General features: G+C 46.9%; 1 protein-coding gene and 1 pseudogene across 1 annotated transcript in view; both read left to right on the forward strand.

Moving 5' to 3' along the window:
• The first annotated feature begins 4,829 nt into the window (after positions 1-4,829).
• LOC141087504 (BTB/POZ domain-containing protein KCTD8-like) overlaps positions 4,830-27,025 on the forward strand; it is a 177,156-nt gene continuing 154,960 nt past the window's right edge. The window contains exon 1 of the mRNA XM_073573045.1: positions 4,830-5,076. Within this exon, the coding sequence (XP_073429146.1) occupies positions 4,923-5,076 (154 nt within the window). The 5' untranslated portion in view covers positions 4,830-4,922. The remainder of the gene's footprint in view (positions 5,077-27,025) is intronic.
• LOC141087476 (uncharacterized) lies at positions 5,353-27,001 on the forward strand (annotated as a pseudogene).

Genomic DNA, 27,025 nt, shown 5'->3' on the forward strand with positions numbered 1-27,025 from the left:
TCTGTATTTCGGATGGAAGTGTGGAGGACCTTCTCGATTTTCAAATTGAATTGAATAATGTGTTTCCTGAGTTGAAATTCACATTGACCCATTCTATGGATCAGGTACAGTTTTTAGACACACTTGTTTATAAAAAAAAGGGGGGTCACTTTGCACTGACCTCTTTACTAAAGAGACTGACAGAAATAGTCTCCTTGTATACGATAGTAAGCATCCTAGGCGGATGGTTGAATCACTCCCATGGAGTCAAATGCTGCGCATGCGCCGGTTAACTAAGCCCCGGTAGTATTTTGCTGTGTTCCAGGGCTTAGTTAACCAGCACATGCGCAGTCAGGCTTTTCGGCTTTGCCCGCAGTTGAGCAAAGTATACTGCGTGTGTGCGAGCCAAAAATGCTTAGAGGACGCACAACAAATGGCGGACACCTACTCCTATTCCTCAAAAAAACTGCGGACGGCGGCCAAGAATGGGGAGGCGGCACACATCGGGAACACCGCCCATCGGACCGGACCGATCTCGTTTTCATCGCCCGCCAAAACCAGGTGACAGATTCCCTTTAAGTAGAATGAGGTGTACTCTGGTTGGAATTCAACTGACACTGGAATGGAATGGCTGTCAGACATGTAGAGAAGCTGATTTTTATAAAACTGAGCAGTGGTCTCTTAATTTTTGCCAGAACTGGTGTCATTAGGTATTACCTAGCACTAATAAATGAAATCATTTTGAGTTGACACTTGTACATAAACATTCTGTTGCTGCACTCTTGGAGCAATTCTACTATCTTTTCATTTATTCAATTTTTTCTTCTGAGCTTTCAAACTTACTATGGGACACGGCACATACTGTTATATATATCTAGATGCACAGTGATGTATACTCTATGTGCTGTAATGTACAGTACTGTACATATAAATATATCTTTTTAAAAATTGATCAACTTTTTACTATTTATTTAAATATATGTACTACATGAAACATTTTTTGATTTGATATATATTTTTTGACACATTTCAACATTTAGTACTATATGAGATATACATCTATAATTTGTGTATTGTATGCATATTGTTACCTGGGAGGTGGCACTGGCATCTTTTTAATTTAATTTTATTGTATACACTATTGTCTATTTAACGGTGCGGGCACCTTTTGCGCGTGGTGCTACCCTTTACCACTTTTGTCAATAATGGTATTTTAACTCTATCCTTTCTTGTTCCGTATTATCTTGGATCACATGTTCAGTTTTCCCCTTTTTGGTTTTCAATATACTGTATGTTTGTGTGTTTGTGGGGGGAGCTGAAGTATTCTGTGTGTGGAGCTGCATTATACTCTGAATGGGCTGTTTTATACACTGAGGGGGCTGCTTGATACTCTGAGGGGGCTGCATTATACTGTGTGTGTGGGGCTGCATTATACTGTATCACGAACCATGGGTGCATTCTACTGTATGGGACCTGCATCACACTGTATCGAGGACTATCTGTACCCATCATTCTTTCACAGCCAGAGTAAGGGTATGTTCCCACGATCAGTAAACACTGCGGGTTGGATGCTATGTAGTTGTTGCAGTGTCCAATCCGCAATGTCCAGATGTTACAGCACAGTGGATGGGATTTCAAGAAATCCCATGGCCTCTATGCATGCACAGACGCCCGTGGATCACCCGTGGAGACGGACATGTAGCACGTCTCTCCAGACCGCTGCATGTCTATTTATCTTGCGGAGTCGCGAGCCTCCGCAATATAAATTTCACCCGTACAGTGTATTGGATGCAGTGAATCCGCACGGTTCAACGAACACATGCAGAATCACCTACATTCAATAGCCAGCAGCGGACATGTGCTGCGTCCAAAGGGCTGCCAATTACTGAAAGTGTGCACATACTCTAAGGCAGGGGTCCCCAAACACCGGTCCGCGGCCCAGCACCGGGCCGTTGCAGTGCCCTTGCCGGTCCGCGGACAGAAGGGGAGCCGGCGGCAGTGCAGCAGCTGATACTCACCTAGCGGTCCCTGCCGGCGCGGCGGCTTCATCCAGCGCTGAGCGGTCAAGTGTACCGCTCATTTAAGGTCATGAATATGGACGCCACTCATCTCCCATAGGCGTGGCGTCCATATTCATAGACCTTAATGAGCGGTAGCATGTGAGCGGTAGCACGTGACGCCATATATACAGGGGAGGGAGAGTGGGAGCGGAGCCATACATACAGGGGAGGGAGAGTGGGAGCGGACCCATATATACAGGGGAGGGAGAGTGGGAGCGGAGCCATATATACAAGGGAGGGAGAGTGGGAGCGGAGCCATATATACAGGGGAGGGAGAGTGGGAGCGGAGCCATATATACAGGGGAGGGAGAGTGGGAGCGGAGCCATATATACAAGGGAGGGGGAGTGGGAGCGGAGCCATATATACAAGGGAGGGAGAGCGGGAGCGGAGCCATATATACAAGGGAGGGAGAGTGGGAACGGAGCCTTATATATAAGGGAGGCCGGGAGAGTGGGAGCGGAGCCATATATACAGGGGAGGGTGGGAGCGGAGCCATATATACAAGGGAGGGAGAGCGGGAGCGGAGCCATACATACAAGGGAGGAAGGGTGGGAGAGGAGCGATATATACAAGGGAGGGAGAGTGGGAACGGAGCCTTATATATAAGGGAGGCCGGGAGAGTGGGAGCGGAGCCATATATACAGGGGAGTGAGAGTGGGAGCGGAGCCATATATACAAGGGAGGGAGAGTGGAAGCGGAGCCATATATACAAGGGAGGGAGAGTGGGAGCGGAGCCATGTATACAGGATGGGACAGGGGAGCCATGTAAACAGGATGGAAGAGTGGGAGCAGAGCCATGTATACAGGATGGAAGAGTGGGAGCAGAGCCATGTATACAGGATGGGAGAGTGGGAGCAGAGCCATGTATACAGGATGGGAGAGTGGGAGCAGAGCCATGTATACAGGATGGGAGAGTGGGAGCGGAGCCATATATACAAGGATGGGACAGGGGAGCCATGCATACAACAGGGGGAGCCACACAGAGCTGGACAGGACGGGGGGAACCACACATACATTTTCTGATTAGAAAATAATCAGCATGTACAGTACTCCAGTACAATTTTTCTTAAGTGCTCAATGCTCCATTTCCTTGTAGGTTCCAATCATCTTTAGCAGTGACGGTCATCAGTAGAAATAGCCCAGTGCTCCCACTGAAACAGAGAAACAAGCCAGGTGCTCCCACTCATTCAAAACCTATGGTGAGTTGAGTCACATTATAAATGTTATAATTAAATGATAAGTATGCACTGCTAAACTACAACCGTGCCCATAGCCCCGCCCCCTTATGACCAAAGCCCCGCCCCTGTCACACCTCCATCCCCGCCCTGCTGGGCCATGGAAGAATGGTCTTGCTTCAAGCCGGTCCCTGGTGCAAAAAAGGTTGGGGACCACTGCTCTAAGGAGACCAGGAAACAAGCATTGGACGATGTCACTATTGTCGATAACGCTCATTTACCGGCCTTAATTTAGAGCTTGTAAATGCAACAGAAATGTTTTTGTGTATTGGTGAAATATGTGAGCATTTGGGGCCCAACTTTAAATTTTTGCCCAGGGCCCTTCTTTGTCTAAAACCGGCCCTGGTCGGCACGTGACTATAACTATGCAGACTCATACTTGCAATCACTATGCTGGGAATACAGAGGAATTGTGACAGTGTCTGCACAGCGCTCTATCACGCTCAGTAACCTGCCATAACACACAAACTGACTGAAGAAATTTGTCTAGAGACCAGAAATCAGTGTTGGAAAAAAAGTGTGTGGCTTGAAAATTGCATGTTGTCCTCATAGAATTGATTCATATGCAGTATAGTCACCTTCATTGAGAAACAGACAATATATGCAAGGAGGTTTGGTTAAGGAAGGGTTAAGGGATTTGAATAATAAGGAGGGGACAAGGCTGTGGGGAGGTAGGAGGGATTCCAAGGGGGGAGTTAGGGGGAGAACTATAAGAAGGCGTAGCCATTTTAGTGGGGCAACCATTTTAGGTGCCCCATCACAGTGGAAACAAGCTGTGAGCTGTACCTGAGGGATGGATGTCGAGTCGATCCTACAGCAACTGAGGGTAGCTGCTGGCTCCAGGGGTGCAGGATGGCTGCAGGCTTCTCTTCAATGCCTGCTGCAGGATGGAGGGCCACACAATCTCAGAGCCAGAGTGACGGGTGACGGCCTCGGAGAACTAGGCCTCTGGAGCCCCTCAACCCTGAGGTAACCCCCCGGGTTTGGTGCCGTGTGAGGAGCCCCTCCGTGGACCCTCAGGCTGCGGTCACGTGCCGCAGGCCTAGGGCATGGGAGTCGAGAGTCTGGAGGAATCCTACATCAAGGAGGGACCTGCAACGGGGGGAGGTGTCGGCTTCCCCCTCGACATGTGCGTTAGTGGCCGCAGGGGATCCAGGAACAGGTACGGCTGGTGCTCAACCAGGAATGGGCCCAGCTCAGCAGCATCAAGAAGGCGCACGGGGGCAGCGTGTCTTGCATCTTCACGCGGGACCCGGCGGGGAGGATCCGCCCACACCACGTCTGCATCTAGGGACCGGAGCACAGAGGCAGTAGGAGCACCCGGCACGCAGGCTACTACCCAGCTGAATGCCAGTGCATGAGCAGGACCGGCGGTACAGGCCTCAGAGCACAGAGCAGTCGGTGAGTGGCAGCGTGGTAGCCCTGCCCACCCGCCGGCTGCTACTGCTGTGTACCAGGATAACAGGCAGCATAATATGATTACAGGGGAGAACTCGGGGGGGAAGGTATGGGTATAGGGCCGCAAAGGGGTTTGTTATTGTCAGTTGGGGGATGGCGCAGCTGGGAGGGGGCAGGGGTTACTTGGCCCCTGGACATTATTCTACACCCCCTGCGCTATCAAGAAGGCAGGATGCAGCACAACAGTGCATGATACCTGCAGTGGACTCAGCGGTCAGTCCTGGCCGGCTGTATGGAGCTCCCACAGATGCGATTCCCCGGAGCATTGGAGAGTCAAGCATGGATCAATCACATCAGGATTCCGGATCGGCGGCTGCTGGGAACACAGCACCCAGGCAGCTAGGTGAGAGGAACTCCATAGATTATTTACAACCGTCATTAGCCTCTAATGTAAATGCACAGGGGAAATCATCTGTGGGGGGGGGGTATTGCCAGCATGGGTATTGTTTTTCAAGGTTTGAAAGAATTGGTTAGGTTGTGGGAAGCTGGGAGGGGTCAGGGTGAATCGTCACCGCTGTCAGCTTGGGTAGGGTCTGTAAGGGATAGTGGATTATTGGGTAATAATGGGCCACTGGGTTTACCAAGCACAATATCGAGCTCAGTAACAAGGGAAGCAATGATGGGGGATGAGACGGTGGGAAGAGGATCTTCAGGGAAAGGAGGTGAGAAGGATAAGGATGAGACAGTACGTCTGGATGACGCTGCGAAAGGAGAGGTGTACGTCTGTTTTTCATAGAATAAAATAGAATCGTAGAGTTGGAAGGGACCTCCTGGGCCATCAGGTCCAACCCCCTGCTCAAAGCAGTATTCGCTAAATCATCCCAGTCAGATGTCTGTCCAGCCTCTGTATGAAGACTTCCATTGAAGGAGAACTCACTACTTCTCGTGGCAGCCTGTTCCACTCATTGATCACTCTAACTGTCAAAAAGTTTTTTCTAATATCTAATCTGTGTCTCCTCCCATTCAGTTTCATCCCATTGCTTCTAGTCTTTCCTTGTGCAAATGAGAATAAAGATGATCCTTCTACAATGTGACAGCCCTTTAGATATTTGTAGACAGCTATTAAGTCTCCTCTCAGTCTTCTCTTTTGCAAACTAAACATTCCCAAATCCTGCAACCTTTCCTCATAAGACAGGGTTTGCAGACCGGTCACCATTCTGGTCGCTCTTTTCTGAACTTGCTCCAGTTTGTTGATGTCTTTTTTAAAATGTGGTGCCCAAAACTGGACACAATATTCCAGATGAGGTCTGACTAAAGAGGAGTAGAGGGAAATAATGACTTCACGTGATCTAGACTGTATGCTTCTGTTAATACATCCTAGAAATTGCATTTGCCTTTTTTGCTGCTGCATCACGCTGTTGACTCATATTCAGTCTGTGATCTATTAGTATACCCAAGTCTTTTTCACATGTGCTGTTGCTTAGCCCTATTCCTCCCATTATGTATATGCTTTTTTCATTTTTATTGCCCAGATGTAGTACTTTGCATTTTTCCCTGTTAAAAACCATTCTGTTAGTTGCTGCCCACTGCTCCAGTTTATTTATATCTTTTTGAATCCTCTCTCTCTCTTCTCTAGTATTAGCTATCCCTCCTAGCTTTGTGTCATCAGCAAGTTTAATTAGTTTACCCTCAATTCCTTCATCTAAATCGTTGATAAAGATGTTGAACAATACAGGGCCCAGGACAGAGCCCTGTGGTACCCCACTTGAGACATTCTTCCAACTGGATGTGCAGCCATTTACGACCACTCTTTGGGTCCGATCACTAAGCCTGTTATGAATCCACCTAACAGTTGCCTTGTCCATTCCATGCTTAGTCATTTTTTCAATAAGGATTGTATGAGATACTTTGTCAAATGCTTTGCTGAAGTCAAGATATACTATATCTACAGCATTTCCTTGATCCACCCAATCAGTGATTCCATCATAGAAGGAAATTAAGTTAGTCTGAAATGACTTATTAGTTACAAACCCATGCTGACTCTGTTTAATCACTTCATTCTTATCCAGGTACTGACATACATGTTGTTTAATAATTTGTTCAAAGATCTTTCCTGGTATAGAAGTCAGACTCACCGGCCTATAGTTGCCTGGGTCCACCTTCTTCGCATTTTTGAAGATAGGAACAACATTTGCTCTTCTCCAGTCATCTGGGACTTCTCCTGTTCTCCAAGAATTTTCAAAGATTATGGAGAGGGGTTCAAAAATTTCTTCTGCTATCTCCTTCAGTACTCCTTCTGGACCTGGAGACTTGAATTCATTTAGGTTAGCTAAGTGTTTCCTCACTATCTTTCTGTTTATAGATATCCTGGATTCTTCTATTCCCTTAATAGGACAGTGAAGAACAGTTGATGTTACATTTCCTTTCTGAGAGAAAACAGGTGTAAAATAAAAATTTAAAAGTTCTGCCTTCTCAACATCCTGTCTTACCATTTCATAATTTTCATCCTGTAAAACTCCTATAGCATCTTTGACTTTTCTTTTACTTTGGACATATCCCCAAAATCCTTTATTATTGCTTTTGACATCTCTTGCAAGCCTCAATTCATTGTCAGCTTTAGATAATCTGATTTGTACCCTGCAGGTTCTGCAGACAGCATTATATTCTTCTTTAGATATGCCTCCCTCTTTCCATTTTATAAACATTTTTTTCTTCCTTTTTAGCATGTGCTTAAGTTCTGTGTTCATCCATCCTGGTTTCCTTAAATGCTTCCTATTCTTCCCTCTTTTCGGAATTGTTAACAATTGTGCTTTGAGAATTTCATTTTTTCAAGATTTCCCATCCTTCCTGGACATTTTTGTCTTTAAGGATATCCAGCCATTGGATCCCTCCAATTCTCTTTCTGAATCCCTTAAAATCTGCCTTTCTGAAATCTAACCTTGATGTCTGAGTCGTCACAGGTCTTCCTCCTCTAGTTATCCAAAATAGCATGGTCGCTACCTCCTAGGGTCCCAGCCACTTTTACCTCCTCAACCATTTCCTGCCTGTTTATAAGGATTAGATCCAAGGTAGCAGTTCCCCTTGTTTTCTCCCCTACCTTTTGGAAGATAAAGTTGTCAGCAAGAGAGGATAAGAATTTCCTTGACCTGTTAGTTTTGCCTGAGAGAGATTCCCAGCAAATGTCTGGATAGTTGAAATCTCCCATGACAACTATGTCATATTTTTTGGAGAACTTGGCCATTTGATGCATAAAGAGTTCATCCATATCTTCAGCTTGCACAAGCGGCCTGTAGTAAATGCCTACAATGGTGTACTTTCCATTGTTCTGTCCTTGTATTCTTACCCAAACAGTTTCCACAGAACTCCCGGTCTCTGAAGCTTCAATCTCTGTGCATATAAATGCGTTTCTAACATATAATGCGACACCTCCTCCTCGTTTATCAAGTCTGTTTCTTGCAAATAAGTTGTATCCTTCTAGCCTTGTATTCCAATCATGTGTATTGTCCCACCAAGTTTCAGTGATTCCAATGACATCATATTTCTTTTCCTGTGTTAGTAGTTCCAATTCTCCTTGTTCGTTGCCCATGTGCATTAGTATAGAAACATTTTAGCTTGTGATTTGTTTCTCTTTCTCCAATATTTTTATTAAATAGATTATTTTGTCTTTGTTCTTCCTTTCCACTTCAAATAGCAGAGTTCTCAATGGCATTTGTCAGGTGTATGGCTTTTTCTGGTCTTTTGCTTCCCTTCCCATGTTGTTCTAGTTTAAAGCTCTCCTTACAAGTGTAGCAAGGCGACTTCCAAATACATGTTTTCCAGTCTTCGTAAGGTGCACCCCATCTCTAGCAAGTAGTCCACTGTATAGGTAATTCACTCCGTGATCCAGAAATCCAAATCGTTGCTGATGGCACCATCGACGTAGCCAGTTGTTCACCTGCAGAATCTTATTCCACCTCCTTGTTCCATGGCCATCCACTGGGAGGATGGAAGAGAAGATCACCTGCGCTCCCAGTTCTTTCACTTTCTTGCCTAAGTTTTCTAAGTCTCTGCAGGTGGTTTCCAGGTCGTTTCTTGCGGTGTCATTTGTCCCCACATGTAGTAGCAGGAATGGGTAGTCATCTGTAGGTCTGAAGAGTCCTGATATCCTGTCAGACACATCTTTAATTTTTGCACCAGGAAGACAGCACATTTCTCTTGAAGTTATATCCGGTCTGTAGATAGCGGCCTCTTTTCCTCTCAACAGGGAATCCCCCATGACCACCACTCTCCACTTCTTCTTCACAACTAGAGTTGAGCGAAACAGGTCGAAAAAATTCAAAAGTCGCCGACTTTTGGCAAAGTCGGGTTTCATGAAACGAAACCCGACCCTAGGATGAGGTCGGCCACGAGGTCGGCGACTTACGCGCCAAAGTCGCGTTTCAAAAGTTTGTTTTGCGCTCTTTTTCAGCCAATCAGGATCCACGGACACTGTGGGCAACGTGATGACATAGGCACGGGTCACCACCATCTTTCAGAAGGGCATGCAAGTGATTGGCTTGCTTTGGTGGGCGTCACAGGGGGTATAAAAGGGCGTGCACGCCGACCGCCATCTTACTTCTGCCGATCTTAGTATAGGGAGAGGTTGCTGCTGATTCTGTAGGGAGAGCGTTAGGCAGGGAAGAAGACAAAAAAACTGCTTCTGCTGCTAGCGATTTGGCCTGCACAACACACCAGTCACTGTGTGTGCAGTGCAAGGGGAGGCTATATAGTGGTGTATCAGTGGTGTTGGTTGTTGGGCTGCCTTCTAAGGCTTCCTGACATTCCTGCATTGCTGTTTACCCACTGCTCCGCAAACTGCTTTTTTAAAAGCAATCCCAATTTTTTTTTTTGTCCTGCTGAGAAGAAAAAAAAACTGCTTCTGCTGCTAGCAATTTGGCCTGAACAACACACCAGTCACTGTGTGTGCAGTGCAAGGGGAGGCTATATAGTGGTGTATCAGTGGTGTTGGTTGTTGGGCTGCCTTCTAAGGCTTCCTGACATTCCTGCATTGCTGTTTACCCACTGCTCCGCAAACTGCTTTTTTAAAAGCAATCCAATCTCCCTTATCCTCTAGTCACTTTTGTCACAGCTGTGCCATCGAGCCTGTCACATAGCGCTCAGATATTCATTGGGCCTCACACAATCCAAAAGTGTCCAGTGTCCAAAAGTGTGTGCAGAGATTCAAAATCTCCCTTATCCTCTAATCACTTTGGTCACAGCTGTGCCATCGAGCCTGTCACATAGCGCTCAGATATCAGTGGGCCTCACACAATCCAAAAGTGTCCAGTGTCCAAAAGTGTGTGCAGAGATTCAAAATCTCCCTTATCCTCTAGTCACTTTGGTCACAGCTGTGCCATCGAGCCTGTCACATAGCGCTCAGATATCAGTGGGCCTCACACAATCCAAAAGTGTCCATCCAGTGTCCAAAAGTGTGTGCAGAGATTCAAAATCTCCCTTATCCTCTAGTCACTTTGGTCACAGCTGTGCCATCGAGCCTGTCACATAGCGCTCAGATAGACAGTCTTGAGGAGATCATTTGCATATTCCCAGTGCCTTCTGGGAATTTTGGCTCATCTTTCATCGTTTTTAAGAAATCTCAAGATGGAAGAGGCCAGGAGCCATTTGGTGAGCTGCATTTCTTGCTACATGTTCACAGATTTACCAGTGGAAAAGCCAAACTTCACATGCCACAAATGCAAGCTGGTGTCCCTGTTGGAGGAAAAGTTGCAAAATCTCGAAGAGAGGTTAGCTACGTTGAACATCATTAAGGAAGGTGAAGAGTTCTTGGACAGAGCAGAATTATCTCTTCATGTTACAGAAAGAGAAGAAATTCGAAGTGCACCTGAAGAAAAAGAGGAATGGAGACATGTGACCCAGAGAAGCAGGAGGATCAGGAGGCAGTCAGCACCCATACTTCTCAGGAACCAGTACCAGGCTCTCACGCAGGAAAACGATGAAGAAATACATCAGGATAAGACTTTGCCAACAAACAGCAACCTTGTACGCCTTCAGAGTCCTCCTGGATGGAGAAAGAAAAATGTTGTGAAGAAGAAACGGAGAGTGGTGGTCATGGGGGATTCCCTGTTGAGAGGAACAGAGGCCGCTATCTGCAGACCGGATATAACTTCAAGAGAAATGTGCTGTCTTCCAGGTGCAAAAATTAAAGATGTGTCTGACAGGATATCAGGACTCTTCAGACCTACAGATGACTACCCATTCCTGCTACTACATGTGGGGACAAATGACACCGCAAGAAACGACCTGGAAACCATCTGCAGAGACTTTGAAGACTTAGGCAAGAAAGTGAAAGAACTGAGAGCGCAGGTGGTCTTCTCTTCCATCCTCCCAGTGGATGGCCATGGAACAAGGAGGTGGAATAAGATTCTGCAGGTGAACAACTGGCTACGTCGATGGTGCCGTCAGCAACGATTTGGATTTCTGGATCACGGAGTGAACTACTTATACGATGGACTACTTGCTAGAGATGGGGTGCACCTTACGAAGACTGGAAAGCATGTATTTGGAAGTCGCCTTGCTACACTTGTAAGGAGAGCTTTAAACTAGAACAACATGGGAAGGGAAGCAAAAGACCAGAAAAAGCCATACACCTGACAAATGCTATTGAGAACTCTGCTATTAGAAGTGGAAAGGAAGAACAAAGACGAAAGAATCTAATTAATAAAAACATTGGAGAAAGAGAAACCAATCACAAACTAAAATGTTTCTATACTAATGCACAAAGCATGGGCAACAAACAAGGAGAATTGGAACTACTAACACAGGAAAAGAAATATGATGTCATTGGAATCACTGAAACTTGGTGGGACAATACACATGATTGGAATACAAGACTAGAAGGATACAACTTATTTGCAAGAAACAGATTTGATAAGCGAGGAGGGGGTGTCGCATTGTATGTTAGAAACGCGTATATCTGCACAGAGATTGAAGCTTCAGAGACTGGGAGTTCTGTGGAAACTGTTTGGGTAAGAATACAAGGACAGAACAATGGAAAGGACACCATTGTAGGCATTTACTACAGGCCGCCTGTGCAAGCTGAAGATATGGATGAACTCTTTATGCATCAAATGGCCAAGTTCTCCAAAAAATATGACATAGTTGTCATGGGAGATTTCAACTATCCAGACATTTGTTGGGAATCTCTCTCAGGCAAAACTAACAGGTCAAGGAAATTCTTATCCTCTCTTGCTGACAGCTTTATCTTCCAAAAGGTAAGGGAGAAAACAAGGGGAACTGCTACCTTGGATCTAATCCTTATAAACAGGGAGGAAATGGTTGAGGAGGTAAAAGTGGCTGGGACCCTAGGAGGTAGCGACCATGCTATTTTAGAATTTTGGATAACTAGAGGCGGAAGACCTGTGAAGACTCAGACATCAAGGTTAGATTTCAGAAAGGCAGATTTTAAAGGATTCAGAAAGAGAATTGGAGGGATCCAATGGCTGGATATCCTTAAAGACAAAAATGTCCAGGAAGGATGGGATATCTTGAAAAATGAAATTCTCAAAGCACAGTTGTTAACAATTCCGAAAAGAGGGAAGAATAGGAAGCATTTAAGGAAACCAGGATGGATGAACACAGAACTTAAGCACATGCTAAAAAGGAAGAAAAAAATGTTTATAAAATGGAAAGAGGGAGGCATATCTAAAGAAGAATATAATGCTGTCTGCAGAACCTGCAGGGCACAAATCAGATTATCTAAAGCTGAAAATGAATTGAGGCTTGCAAGAGATGTCAAAAGCAATAATAAAGGATTTTGGGGATATGTCAAAAGTAAAAGAAAAGTCAAAGATGCTATAGGATTTTTACAGGATGAAAATGATGAAATGGTAAGACAGGATGTTGAGAAGGCTGAACTTTTAAATTCCTATTTTGCATCTGTTTTCTCTCAGAAAGGAAATGTAACATCAACTGTTATTCACTGTCCTATTAAGGGAATAGAAGAATCCAGGATATCTATAAACAGAAAGATAGCGAGGAAACACTTAGCTAACCTAAATGAATTCAAGTCTCCAGGTCCAGATGAATTACACCCCAGAGTACTGAAGGAGATAGCAGAAGAAATTTTAGAACCCCTTCCCATAATCTTTGAAAATTCTTGGAGAACAGGAGAAGTGCCAGAAGACTGGAGAAGAGCAAATGTTGTTCCTATCTTCAAAAAGGGGAAGAAGGTGGACCCAGGCAACTATAGGCCGGTGAGTCTGACTTCTATATCAGGAAAGATCTTTGAACAAATTATTAAACAACATGTATGTCAATACCTGGATAAGAATGAAGTGACTAAACAGAGTCAGCATGGGTTTGTAACTAATAAGTCATGTCAGACTAACTTAATTTCCTTCTATGATGGTATCACTGATTGGGTGGATCAAGGAAATGCTGTAGATATAGTATATCTTGACTTCAGCAAAGCATTTGACAAAGTCTCTCATACAATCCTTATTGAAAAAATGACTAAGTATGGAATGGACAAGGCAACTGTTAGGTGGATTCATAACTGGCTTAGTGATCGGACACAAAGAGTGGTCGTAAATGGCTGCACATCCAGTTGGAAGAATGTCTCAAGTGGGGTACCACAGGGCTCTGTCCTGGGCCCTGTATTGTTCAACATCTTTATCAACGATTTAGATGAAGGAATTGAGGGTAAACTGATTAAATTTGCTGATGACACAAAGCTAGGAGGGATAGCTAATACTAGAGAAGAGAGAGAGAGGATTCAAAAAGATTTAAATAAACTGGAGAAGTGGGCAGCAACTAACAGAATGGTTTTTAACAGGGAGAAATGCAAAGTACTACATCTGGGCAATAAAAATGAAAAAAGCATATATAGAATGGGAGGAATAGGGCTAAGTGACAGCACATGTGAAAAAGACTTGGGTATACTAATAGATAACAGACTGAATATGAGTCAACAGTGTGATGCAGCAGCAAAAAAGGCAAATGCAATTCTAGGATGTATTAACAGAAGCATACAGTCTAGATCACGTGAAGTCATTATTTCCCTCTACTCCTCTTTGGTCAGACCTCATCTGGAATATTGTGTCCAGTTTTGGGCACCACATTTTAAAAAAGACATCAACAAACTGGAGCAAGTTCAGAAAAGAGCGACCAGAATGGTGACCGGTCTGCAAACCCTGTCTTATGAGGAAAGGTTGCAGGATTTGGGAATGTTTAGTTTGCAAAAGAGAAGACTGAGAGGAGACTTAATAGCTGTCTACAAATATCTAAAGGGCTGTCACATTGTAGAAGGATCAACTTTATTCTCATTTGCACAAGGAAAGACTAGAAGCAATGGGATGAAACTGAATGGGAGGAGACACAGATTAGATATTAGAAAAAACTTTTTGACAGTTAGAGTGATCAATGAGTGGAACAGGCTGCCACGAGAAGTGGTGAGTTCTCCTTCAATGGAAGTCTTCAAACAGAGGCTGGACAGACATCTGACTGGGATGATTTAGCGAATCCTGCTTTGAGCAGGGGGTTGGACCAGATGGCCCAGGAGGTCCCTTCCAACTCTACGATTCTATGATTCTATGATTCATTGGGCCTCACACAATCCAAAAGTGTCCAGTGTCCAAAAGTGTGTGCAGAGATTCAAAATCTCCCTTATCCTCTAGTCACTTTGGTCACAGCTGTGCCATCGAGCCTGTCACATAGCGCTCAGATATCAGTGGGCCTCACACAATCCAAAAGTGTCCAGTGTCCAAAAGTGTGTGCAGAGATTCAAAATCTCCCTTATCCTCTTGTCACTTTGGTCACAGCTGTGCCATCGAGCCTGTCACATAGCGCTCAGATATCAGTGGGCCTCACACAATCCAAAAGTGTCCATCCAGTGTCCAAAAGTGTGTGCAGAGATTCAAAATCTCCCTTATCCTCTAGTCACTTTGGTCACAGCTGTGCCATCGAGCCTGTCACATAGCGCTCAGATATTCATTGGGCCTCACACAATCCAAAAGTGTCCAGTGTCCAAAAGTGTGTGCAGAGATTCAAAATCTCCCTTATCCTCTAGTCACTTTGGTCACAGCTGTGCCATCGAGCCTGTCACATAGCGCTCAGATATCAGTGGGCCTCACACAATCCAAAAGTGTCCAGTGTCCAAAAGTGTGTGCAGAGATTCAAAATCTCCCTTATCCTCTAGTCACTTTGGTCACAGCTGTGCCATCGAGCCTGTCACATAGCGCTCAGATATCAGTGGGCCTCACACAATCCAAAAGTGTCCAGTGTCCAAAAGTGTGTGCAGAGATTCAAAATCTCCCTTATCCTCTAGTCACTTTGGTCACAGCTGTGCCATCGAGCCTGTCACATAGCGCTCAGATATCAGTGGGCCTCACACAATCCAAAAGTGTCCAGTGTCCAAAAGTGTGTGCAGAGATTTAAAATCTCCCTTATTCTCTAGTCACTTTGGTCACAGCTGTGCCATTGAGCCTGTCACATAGCGCTCAGATATCAGTGGGCCTCACACAATCCAAAAGTGTCCATCCAGTGTCCAAAAGTGTGTGCAGAGATTCAAAATCTCCCTTATCCTCTAGTCACTTTGGTCACAGCTGTGCCATCGAGCCTGTCACATAGCGCTCAGATATTCATTGGGCCTCACACAATCCAAAAGTGTCCAGTGTCCAAAAGTGTGTGAAGAGATTCAAAATCTCCCTTATCCTCTAGTCACTTTGGTCACAGCTGTGCCATCGAGCCTGTCACATAGCGCTCAGATATCAGTGGGCCTCACACAATCCAAAAGTGTCCAGTGTCCAAAAGTGTGTGCAGAGATTCAAAATCTCCCTTATCCTCTAGTCACTTTGGTCACAGCTGTGCCATCGAGCCTGTCACATAGCGCTCAGATATCAGTGGGCCTCACACAATCCAAAAGTGTCCATCCAGTGTCCAAAAGTGTGTGCAGAGATTCAAAATCTCCCTTATCCTCTAGTCACTTTGGTCACAGCTGTGCCATCGAGCCTGTCACATAGCGCTCAGATATCAGTGGGCCTCACACAATCCAAAAGTGTCCAGTGTCCAAAAGTGTGTGCAGAGATTCAAAATCTCCCTTATCCTCTAGTCACTTTGGTCACAGCTGTGCCATCGAGCCTGTCACATAGCGCTCAGATATCAGTGGGCCTCACACAATCCAAAAGTGTCCAGTGTCCAAAAGTGTGTGCAGAGATTCAAAATCTCCCTTATCCTCTAGTCACTTTGGTCACAGCTGTGCCATCGAGCCTGTCACATAGCGCTCAGATATCAGTGGGCCTCACACAATCCAAAAGTGTCCAGTGTCCAAAAGTGTGTGCAGAGATTCAAAATCTCCCTTATCCTCTAGTCACTTTGGTCACAGCTGTGCCATCGAGCCTGTCACATAGCGCTCAGATATCAGTGGGCCTCACACAATCCAAAAGTGTCCAGTGTCCAAAAGTGTGTGCAGAGATTCAAAATCTCCCTTATCCTCTAGTCACTTTGGTCACAGCTGTGCCATCGAGCCTGTGACATAGCGCTCAGATATCAGTGGGCCTCACACAATCCAAAAGTGTCCAGTGTCCAAAAGTGTGTGCAGAGATTCAAAATCTCCCTTATCCTCTAGTCACTTTGGTCACAGCTGTGCCATCGAGCCTGTCACATAGCGCTCAGATATCAGTGGGCCTCACACAATCCAAAAGTGTCCAGTGTCCAAAAGTGTCTGCAGAAATTCAAAATCTCCCCTGTCCTATAGACACCTTGTACCTTGTTTTACATTACTATATAGTTTGTTGGATTTTGTCTACATTTCTACCAAAAATGAGGAAGGCTGGTGGAAGAGGCCGTGGAATTGGGCGGGGGTTGGCAGCTGGTAATGATGGTGTTGGTGGTGGATCTGATGGTAGTGGCAAGAGCAAAATAGGACCGAATGCAGGAGGTGCTGACCCTGCATCATTGTCTGGCTACATAAGGCCTCAAACGCTTAGTTTTCTAGGAGTTGGCAAACCGCTTTTAAAGCCAGAGCATCAGGAAAAAGTTTTGTCTTACATTACTGACTCAGCCTCCAGCTCTATCGCCTCCTCTTCTTCAGTTGTAAAAAGTAAAAGCACTGAGTCGTCATTGGAGGCTCATGTTCATGAACCACACCTTTCCTTGTGTCCTTCACCCCAACCAAGATTGAAGGATGACGCAGGCCATACTACTGATTACTCCATGGAGCTGTTTTCACATACCATGCCTGGATTATCAAGTGAAATGGTGAATTACCCAGGCCAAGATGAATCTGACATGGAGTGCACTGATGCACAGCCGCTGATGGATGATTCTGCTGGTACATTCACTCAGAGCACTACATTGTCCTCGCAGTGTACAGAGCCAGATTCTGACCCTGATGAGACTCAGGTGCCCCTTCCCGCACACTATACCACCATACACGGTGACACAGAGGAAGGTGCACATGACATAGAAGAGGAAGTGATGGATGACCCAGTTGTTGACCCAGATTGGCATCCATTGGGGGAAGAGGGTGCTGCTTCCAATAGCTCAGATGAGGAGCATCCACAGCAGACATCGACATCGCAACAGCTGTTATCTGGCAGGCCCGGAGCACTCCAAAGACAGTTTCCAAACATCAAAAGAGTTGCTGGACAGCTTGTCCAGAGGGTCAAAAGATCACAGCGTGCTAGGCCGAAAAATGTCTGCCAAAGTAGGAAGAGTGCAGTGTGGCACTTTTTTGACCAAAATCCTCATGATCAGGCCAAGGTTATCTGTAAGAAGTGCGCAAAGACCTTTAGCCGAGGGAAAAATCTGAAAAATTTGAATACCAGTTGCATGCTTAGACATTTAACCAGCATGCACTTGCAAGCGTGGACACAACACCAAACCTCAAGTGCCACATGTGCAACTGATCACAACGAAGGTAGTCAGCAACGCTACATTGTTTCCCCCACTGTAAGCCCACCGGTTAGCACAGCAGCAAATGTTGAGGTGTCGTTGCAAGACCACAGCAGTCAGGGAATCCCACTGTTATATCAACGAAAGACTGATTCTAGGCCATCAGAAAGAACACCAACTCCATCACCATCATCAACCCTCTCTCAGTCCGCCCTGTCCACCGCTACTTCCACCATATGCAGCTATCAAGTCCAGCTCACCCTCCCAGACACTATGAGTAGGTCAAGAAAGTACTCAGTCTCTCATCCGCGTACACTGGGTTTGAACGCCCACATTGCCAAACTAATCTCGTTTGAGATGATGCCCTTTCGGTTGGTGGAAAGCACAGCTTTCCGCGAACTCATGGCCTATGCAGTACCACGCTATGACCTACCCAGTCGCCACTTCTTCTCTCGCAAAGCCATCCCAGCCCTCCACCATCATGTGAAAGGCCGCATTGTCCATGCACTCAAGCAGTCAGTGAGCGGAAAGGTGCACCTCACAACTGATGCATGGTCCAGTCGGCATGGCCAGGGCCGTTACGTGTCCATCACTGCGCACTGGGTTAATGTGGTGGATGCAGGGTCCACAGGGGACAGCGGTGGTGGGACAGTGCTGCCTAGCCCACGGTATAGGAAACAGTTGGCTGTAGGCGTTCGACCCTCCTCCTCCTCCAGAAGCGAAAGCTCGTCCACAGAGCGCAGTCGTACGAGCACTCCATCTGCAGCTGCCACTGTTGCACACGATGTGTCCCCCTATCGAGCAGCTAGTGGAAAGCGTCAGCACGCTGTGTTGCAGATGATGTGTTTGGGCGACAGACACACCGCCGAGGTGCTGGCCGAGTACTTGAAGCGACAAACTGAGTCATGGCTGGGCAGTGTACATCTTGAGACAGGCAAGGTAGTTAGTGATAACGGCCGTAATTTTGTGGCAGCCATAGCCCTTTCAAAACTCAGCCACATACCTTGCTTGGCTCACACCTTGAACCTGGTGGTGCAGTGCTTCCTCAAAAATTATCCGGAGTTAACAGCCCTGCTCCAGAAGGTGCGAAGACTGTGCGCGCACATCCGCCGGTCGCCTGTACACTCCGTTCGTATGCAGAAGCTGCAGCGATTGCTCCACCTTCCCAACCACCGCCTCATTATCGACATTGCAACAAGGTGGAACTCCACCCTGCACATGGTGGAGCGGCTGTGCGAGCAGAGGCAGGCCATAATGCATTTGTGGGAGGATACACGGCCAGGCACTTTGAGAGCAGACATGGAGTTGACAGGTGTGCATTGGTCGAAGCTGAAAGACCTTTGTAAAGTCCTTCAGTGTTTTGAGGAATGCACACGGCTGGTAAGCGCAGACGACGCCATCCTAAGCATGAGCATCCCACTTATGCGTCTGCTCATGCAAACTTTGACGCACCTTAAGGAGCAGTCGTCTGCAGCCAATGTTGATGAGGAGGAAGAGGAGGAGGGAATCCTTGATGACATTCAGCCATTGTCTGCTCAGGGACCTCTCCTGGACGAGGTGGAGGAAGAAGAGGAGGAGGAGGATGATGATGGGGATGATTACTTAGGGGAGGAGGATGCATCTCGTGGGGCAAGTGAAAATGTTGGCGTGGCAAGGTCTGGTACAGGGTTTGTGCGTGACTGGAGGGATGTGGATTTGCCAGAAAGTGCTCCTCCAACCAGCACTCGCAGTGCATCATTGACACCGGGAACATTGGCCCACATGTCAGATTATGCCTTGCGGATCCTAAAAAGGGACCCCCGCATTGCCAAAATGATGAACGATGACGACTACTGGTTGGCCAGCATCCTGGATCCACGCTATAAAGGCAAATTACAAAACATCATGCCACAGGAGAACCATGACCTAATATTGGCTAATAAACAAGCAACTCTGGTAAATCGGTTGCTTGAGGCATTCCCAGCACACAGCAGCGGTGATGGTTCTCACACGAGCCGTACGGGCCGGGGGCAGCTTGGCAGAGGTGTTCATGGTGCACACAGCAGAAGTGGCGTTGGAGACAGGGGTTTCATGACAATGTTGTGGACTGATTTTTCAAATACCGCTCACACAACTGGTAATACTGCATCGATGGTAAGTGACAGGAGACAGCAGTTGTCAACTATGGTTACAAACTACTTTTCCTCCCATATCGATGTTCTCCCACACAGGTCATTCCCCTTTGACTATTGGGCCGCTAAACTGGACACCTGGCCTGAATTGGCCCAATATGCCTTACAGGAGCTCGCTTGCCCAGCTGCAAGTATGCTATCGGAAAGAGTCTTCAGTGCAGCTGGATCAATCCTGACAGAAAAAAGGACCCGTCTGTCAACCCAAAATGTGGATGATCTAACCTTCATTAAAATGAACCACGCATGGGTTTCCAAGGATTTTGTCCCACCTTCCCCTGATGACACATAGGGTGACAGAAAAATGGCTTGCTTTGGTCCACCTCTTCCTGGTACTTCACCTATTTCGCCTTTTGCATCAGCTGAATGTCCAACATCAACATATGCCACTTTCTAAAACTCCCTAACTGTGCTGCCTCCCCCCCCATGGCCGGGGTCACCACCTAGCGCACGACACTGTACGAGTGCCGTTGCCCTGGACAGGTGGGTAGGCCGACTCTTGGGCGCGGGCACTGGCACAGGGTCCCTCATAGTGCAATCAAGTGTCTCTGACGGTGGTGGTGCACACCCGCCGTCAGACACACCGCTGTACTATGAGGGGCCCAGTGCCAGTACCGACGCCCACGAGTGGGCCCCCCTTGCTTGGGCAGGGCCCCAGCATTTGCAATCTTTACCTCTCCCTGCTCCTCCGCTGTGTAATCTGGGCCGTCAAATCTATACTGTGCCTGACACCGTCTGAGCCTGCCTCCTGAGACATATATTTTGAATGTGTACGCTATCCATACATGTTATCCGGGGATACGGTACCCTTTCTAACCTTTGTGCAATCACGTGCAATCCATACTGGGCCTAACACCGTCTGAGCCTGCCTCCTGAGACATATATTTTGAATGTGTACGCTATCCATACATGTTATCTGGGGATACGGTACCCTTTCTAACCTTTGTGCAATCACGTGCAATCCATACTGGGCCTGACACCGTCTGAGCCTGCCTCCTGAGACATATATTTTGAATGTGTACGCTATCCATACATGTTATCTGGGGATACGGTACCCTTTCTAACCTTTGTGCAATCACGTGCAATCCATACTGGGCCTAACACCGTCTGAGCCTGCCTCCTGAGACATATATTTTGAATGTGTACGCTATCCATACATGTTATCTGGGGATACGGTACCCTTTCTAACCTTTGTGCAATCACGTGCAATCCATACTGGGCCTGACACCGTCTGAGCCTGCCTCCTGAGACATATATTTTGAATGTGTACGCTATCCATACATGTTATCCGGGGATACGGTACCCTTTCTAACCTTTGTGCAATCACGTGTAATCCATACTGGGCGTGAGAACGGCTGGCGAGCTGTTAAGCAAGCTACAGCACCTGTGGTTTGCACACGTAAGTTTTTCATTTTTTCAGGAATGATGGTTAGGCCTAATTCCGGAACTGCGGTTGACCTGCACTTACTGGGAAATCATTGTTCGCGGGTAATAATTGTAATCAGTGATCCCCATCACTAACGTTGTTCAGCGGGTTATCTGCACCTGTAAGCGACAAACGCTGGCCTTTTCAGTGTAGCGCACATGCAGCCACGGACATGTAAGGGCATGACACACCAGTTATTGGCCAATCTCATGTGCCAGGGCCTCACGTGTCCCTCTAGTAAGCCGGACTCGGACCGCGGGGCATGACGGAGTCTCGTTCGTTAACGGAATTAAGCTTGCAATGTGTGCATCTGTTCTGTAGCTGGCATGGTTGAGGTTTCCCAGGTGGAGTCGAATTTAACCGTAGGTTCCACTCCTGGTGGTGCCCTTCTGGACATTCCTTTAAGGTTCAGCTTTGCAACCATACTGCCCACGTAAAACAAACACTTTGCCTTCATGAACGCTGTTTGGAGGGTCATGACTCGTGGGAATAACGCCGCCCAATCAGTTAACCTGCTAGAGAGATCCTTCGTTGCTCCCAAGCATGACATCACACTCCCTAGGAAGAAGGTAATGCCACTGTGGCGACCGTACTCCTGGGGGCGACACAAGTGCACTGATGCCCAGCCACTGCTCGGTGAATCTGCTGGTACATTGACCCAGACCACTACATTCCCCTCGCACGCTACACGACCTGAATCTGACCCTGATGAAACTCAGGTTACCCTTCCCATATACAGTTCCATCTTACACGGTGACAAAGAGGAAGCTGCAGATGAAAGTGCAGGTTCGGCCCACCCGCCATCAGACACACCACCGTACTATCAGGGGCCCTGTGCCAGTGCCTTCGCCAACGAGTGGGCCCCCCCTGCTTGCCCAGGATCACAGCACTTGCAAAGTTGAAATACTGTGCAGTGAGATGGAAGATGGGGACGACGAGGAGTCCAGACAAGTACAGGGATTCCCTAGCGAGGAGACTTATTTGATTGTTTTCAATGTTGGGACAGCAATTTTTGGGGAGCACTATACTCTGGAGAATGATAGATGGGGCCCACCATACACTGGAACATTCCAAAGGTGGACATCAGACACTGGAGCAGCATTTACAGGGCCCATTATACACTAGAGCATTAGAAATGGGGCCCATTATGTTTGGAGCATTATTTGGGCCCATAAGACAGTGGAGCTTCATCCATGGGGACCAACATATACTGTAGCATTATGTGGAGCTCATCATATACTGTTTCAAACATTATATGGGACCAATGATTCTGTATGGAGAAATAGATGGGCCTCGTCATGAGATGTAAAAAGTGAGGTATTTTTCATTGTACTATACCGCTATTTCTCTGCCGTATCGGAGCATGATGAGTTGTGGTATGTGTTAAAGGGGCGCTCTTTCGCCCAGGGCACATGAAAACCTGGAGCCAGCCCTCCCCCCCCACAGTCTGTAGCCAAATAACCCCCATTTTTCAGTGCGTAACTTGTATTATGAAGTTAATTAAGGTTGACAAGCTTAAGTAAGAAGAATTGATGCTTTTGGCATTCAAATGGGCACTGTTGGTGTGTTTCCTGTCCTCCTCTCACTGCCGACTTTTATTCCCCATTGACTTACATTGGGTTTCGTGTTTCGGGACGACCCCGACTTTTCCCTATAATCGGACGATCTTGCTCGACCCGACTTTTGGAAAAGTCGGGTTTCACGAAACGAAACGCGACCCTAAAAAACCAAAAGTCGCTCAACTCTATTCACAACATTTTTCTTTCTCCATCCAGGAGAAGGGCCGTTGGGGGCACATTTGAAACAAGAGGTTAGGGAAAAAATATAGAAAGGGGAGTATGTGGAAATGTTTTCTTTGCTTCCGCTGGACCGCTTTAATTTAGATAGGGTTTGGAGGGATGAGTCAAAAAAGGAAGAGGAGGAAAATAGGAGGTTTCAGCTTATCCCCCAAACATTCTCCAATTGGTTGCAAGCATTTGCTATACTAGCTAGTGTGATTGGGGAGAAATCACCAGAGAATTGTTCATCCCTCTTTTGTTATATGGATGCAACTGGGGAGGCTTATAGAGTTTATGTGGGTCAGGGATGGCTTAGATACGATGAGAAATTCCGTCAACGGAAAGCAGTCAGACCTAGCATCCGCAGGACATTGCAGGACATTGCATTATGGATGAGAGTAACGGCTCTGGTCAGATCAGGGCAGGGATTGCAGCTTTTTTCCGGGGGCACCGGGGGCTCGGGACAGTCAATGCACTCGGTGGCGTTGCAGAAGGGACTGTGCTTTTCATTTAACGAAGGTGCATGCAGATTTGGGGAAAAATGTAAGTTTAAACATGAATGTTCTTCCTGTGGGGGTAGACACGGGGCATCAAAATGTTTTAAGGCAGGGAATGAAAAAGGGCCAGAGGGACTTGAAAAAAGGGGTGACGCCAGTGCGCCTGCCAGACATGGAGCGTTTTCTAAATAGGTACCCAGATAGGGAGGTGGCGGACCTATTACGCGATGGATTTAAGGACGGGTTTCAGATTCATTTTGTTGATGTTGAGGTGAGGTTATCAACAAAGAATTTAAAGTCGCCCAGAGAGTTCCTGTTAGGGCTGGCGGAATGCACCAAATAATAAAGATGGTAATAAGGTGCGTTCGCAGCCCAGGGTCCACCGTGCAGGGGTGGTAACCTGCTGCTCAGTAATGGCGGATGCTATATGGCGGTATACTATAAGAACACACGTGGGTTATCGTCACCCGGTGTGTACGGGGCGGACTCTGTTGCTTCACAGAGCTGCACTACCACTGAACATAAACACCAGAGCCTGTTTGTGCTCACAGAGCTCGTCTAAAAGAGTGCACAGTGTACGGCCACAGAACTCTACCCCAAGGACACGGGGTTAGAGTCCCTTTAGGCCCACTGAGCGCGCGGTGTCGCTGTCACGAGCGCCGCTAAAGACGCTGGCAGTGGAGTGTGGAGCACGTGCACTGAGGCGTGCTGGGTCACTGGTGAGGACCAATGTCTGACTCAAACCCTGAGCTACCTACACCTAAGCCTGGGCACTAGCAGGCTAGGCTGCACAACACATGCTTACCAAGGGTAGGCGTTTCATAATGAGTCAGTCACCAGATACATTCATACGTGCATACATCTCTCACACCTTATAGTCTGTAAATACAGTCTGATCCTAGCGCATGGTCGAGCGGCCATGCGAACCTTTTATAGCCACGGGCGTCTGGGACCTTCTTGGCTTCTCGGATGGGCCAATCTGAACACGAGCAGGACCTGAGCACATGACCCTCGATCTCCAATGGGAGATCACTCCACGGGCATGCTCAGTGGCCCGGCATGAGGACTTAGTCCCTGGAGAATCTCGCTGCTGAGCAGCCTGCATTGTCATAGCTGTGCCAGAGGTGGCAGCAGCAAGCAAACCCACGGAGTTGTCCTGGGCAGAGCGCCGGGACCGACGAATCTGCTGAGCAGATTCCACTGCGGCTGAAGAAGAATGGGAGACCGCTAGATGCAAGGCTCTGTATTCCTGCTGTACAGTGGCAGGAACCCGACGCCTAACAGTTCCCAGAAGTGGTCACCGGAAATTTGAACAAAGAAGTGGCCTTAGGTAGAATGGCTGGACCGTTTGTGTCACCTCCGATGAATAATTTGAGGGTTTCACCATTGGGGGTAGTACCAAAAAAAGAGCCTAACAAATTCAGGTTGATACACCACCTCTCATTCCCAAAAAGTTTGTCGGTTAACGATGGGATTGACCCTCAATTTTGTACACATCTTTTGATTTGGTGTTGACTTTGGTTAGGGAATGCGGTCAGGGGGCTCGGTTGGCAAAGACTGACATTGAAGCGGCTTTTCGCTTGTTACCGGTTCACCCAGACAGCATGCATTTGTTGGGGTGTTTTTGGAATGGGGGGTTCTATGTGGATCGTTGTTTGCCGATGGGGTGTTCGCTGTCGTGTGCGTACTTCGAAACGTTTAGCACATTTCAAGAGTGGACAGTTAAGGAAATGTCTGGGCTCAGTTCTTGTATTCATTACTTAGATGATTTTTTGTTCATTGGTTCGGCGCTATCGACTGATTGTTCTGTTTTGCTTCACACAATGGAGAGTGTGGCTAAAAAATTTGGGGTTACATTGGCAGCGGAAAAAACGGTGGGTCCAGTCACATCACTAAGTTTTCTGGGTATTGAGATTGATACAGTCGCAATGGAATGCAGGATTCCAGAGGATAAATTATTGGATATGAGAGCTACAGTGAGTCTGATGTGCAGTTTGAAGTAGGCAACTTTGAGAGAGGTTCAGTCGTTGCTAGGCAAGCTAGATTTTGTTTGTCGGATTATGCCAATGGGGAGAGCTTTCTGTTGGAAACTTTCTTTGGCTACAGTGGGGATTACGATGCCTACGCATTTCATATGGCTGAAGAAGTAGTTGAAAGGCGATTTGAGAGTTTGGGCGCTTTTCTTGGATTCTTACAACGGGAGGTCGATTTGGATCGCTCCAGTGGTGTCGGCTGAGTCCTTAGGCTTTCTTGTCGTTTCAGCTGGTGAACGAGGTTTTAGCATGTTCTTTTGCGGTATGTGGTTGGTGGAGCAGTGGCCACAGGATTTGTTGGCCAATCGGGTACTGTGCGAGGTGTTTCCGTTAGTTGTGGCTCTGTCGTTGTGGGGGGCTTTGTACGGGACAGAAAAATTTGTTTCAGTTGCGAGTCAATGGGGGCACTGAGGGCCATAAATTCATTGTCTTCCCCTGATCAAATTGTGGTAAAAGTGCTACTGCACCTGGTATGGGTGGGTTTGAGTTTCAACCTATGGGTTACGGCAGAAATCCGGCCTAAGGAAAATTACCCCATTCTTGAAGCTCTTTTTTGTTCGCAGTGGGATCGATTTCAGGAGCTGGCACCTCAAGCGGAATCCACAGGGCTGGCATGTCCGGAGGAATTATGGAACCTTCTGTCGGGGCAGCAAGAGAATTGTTATCCAGGTCGTTGTTGGCTGGACCATGGTCACACTATTCAAAAACTTGGGGTATTTGGGAAGATTGGAAGCTGAAGTTGGAGGGGGATTTGGAAGATGAGAGCAAGTTGCTATTGTTAATAGGACATAGTTGGGAATCGGGTTGGTTGGTTCCGAAACTTAATAATTTTTTGTCAGGATTAGCCTTCGGCTTTAAGTTTAAGGGGTTACAGGATTTAACAAAGTCATTTTTGGTTCTTCAAGCGGTAAAGGGATAGAGAAAAGGCTGGACGGTTGCGGATAGGAGGCGTCCGGTGTCTTATGAGGTACTGTTGGTTTTGGGCATGCATTTGAGAGATGTATGTTCTTCTCAAGGGGAGGTTGTTCTATCTAAATTGGACTTTTCTCTGGCATTTTTTTGGGCTTTTCGGTTGGGGGAATTGGTGAGCCCTTCCCGTTATAAAAAAGGGGGGTTGCTTAGACAGGATGTGGATGTGTATGGGGATAGGTTGGAAATAATTTTGCGGTCTTCTAAGACGGATACTGAAGGTAGGGGTTGTAAGGTGGTACTTTTCGAGGTAGATGGTTCTCCTTTATGCCCTGTGAGCTGCATGAGGAATTTTAGATCAAGAAGGGGAAGCGTTACTGACCCATTGTTAGTTCATGAAGATGGTTAATTTCTGTCTCATTTTCAGTTCATAACAATATTTAGGCGTTGTTTGGTAAAAGGGGGCATTCCGGCAAAGGATTACAGCGGGCACTCATTCCGGATTGAGGCAGCTACGGAGGCTGCCAGGAGGGGATTGGGGGAGGACATGGTAAGGAGGATCGGTCGCTGGGAATCCGTGAGATTTTGTTCATATGTTGGCCCAACTTTGGTCTAGATTCTGGAATTTGTCTGCAGGGTCTAATTGATTTGGTTGTGGTGTTTTTTGTTCT

This window comes from Dendrobates tinctorius, unplaced genomic scaffold, assembly GCF_039654945.1.
Source record: "Dendrobates tinctorius isolate UK_male_01 unplaced genomic scaffold, ASM3965494v1 ptg000034l, whole genome shotgun sequence".
In the NCBI taxonomy this organism is placed as follows: domain Eukaryota; kingdom Metazoa; phylum Chordata; class Amphibia; order Anura; family Dendrobatidae; genus Dendrobates; species Dendrobates tinctorius.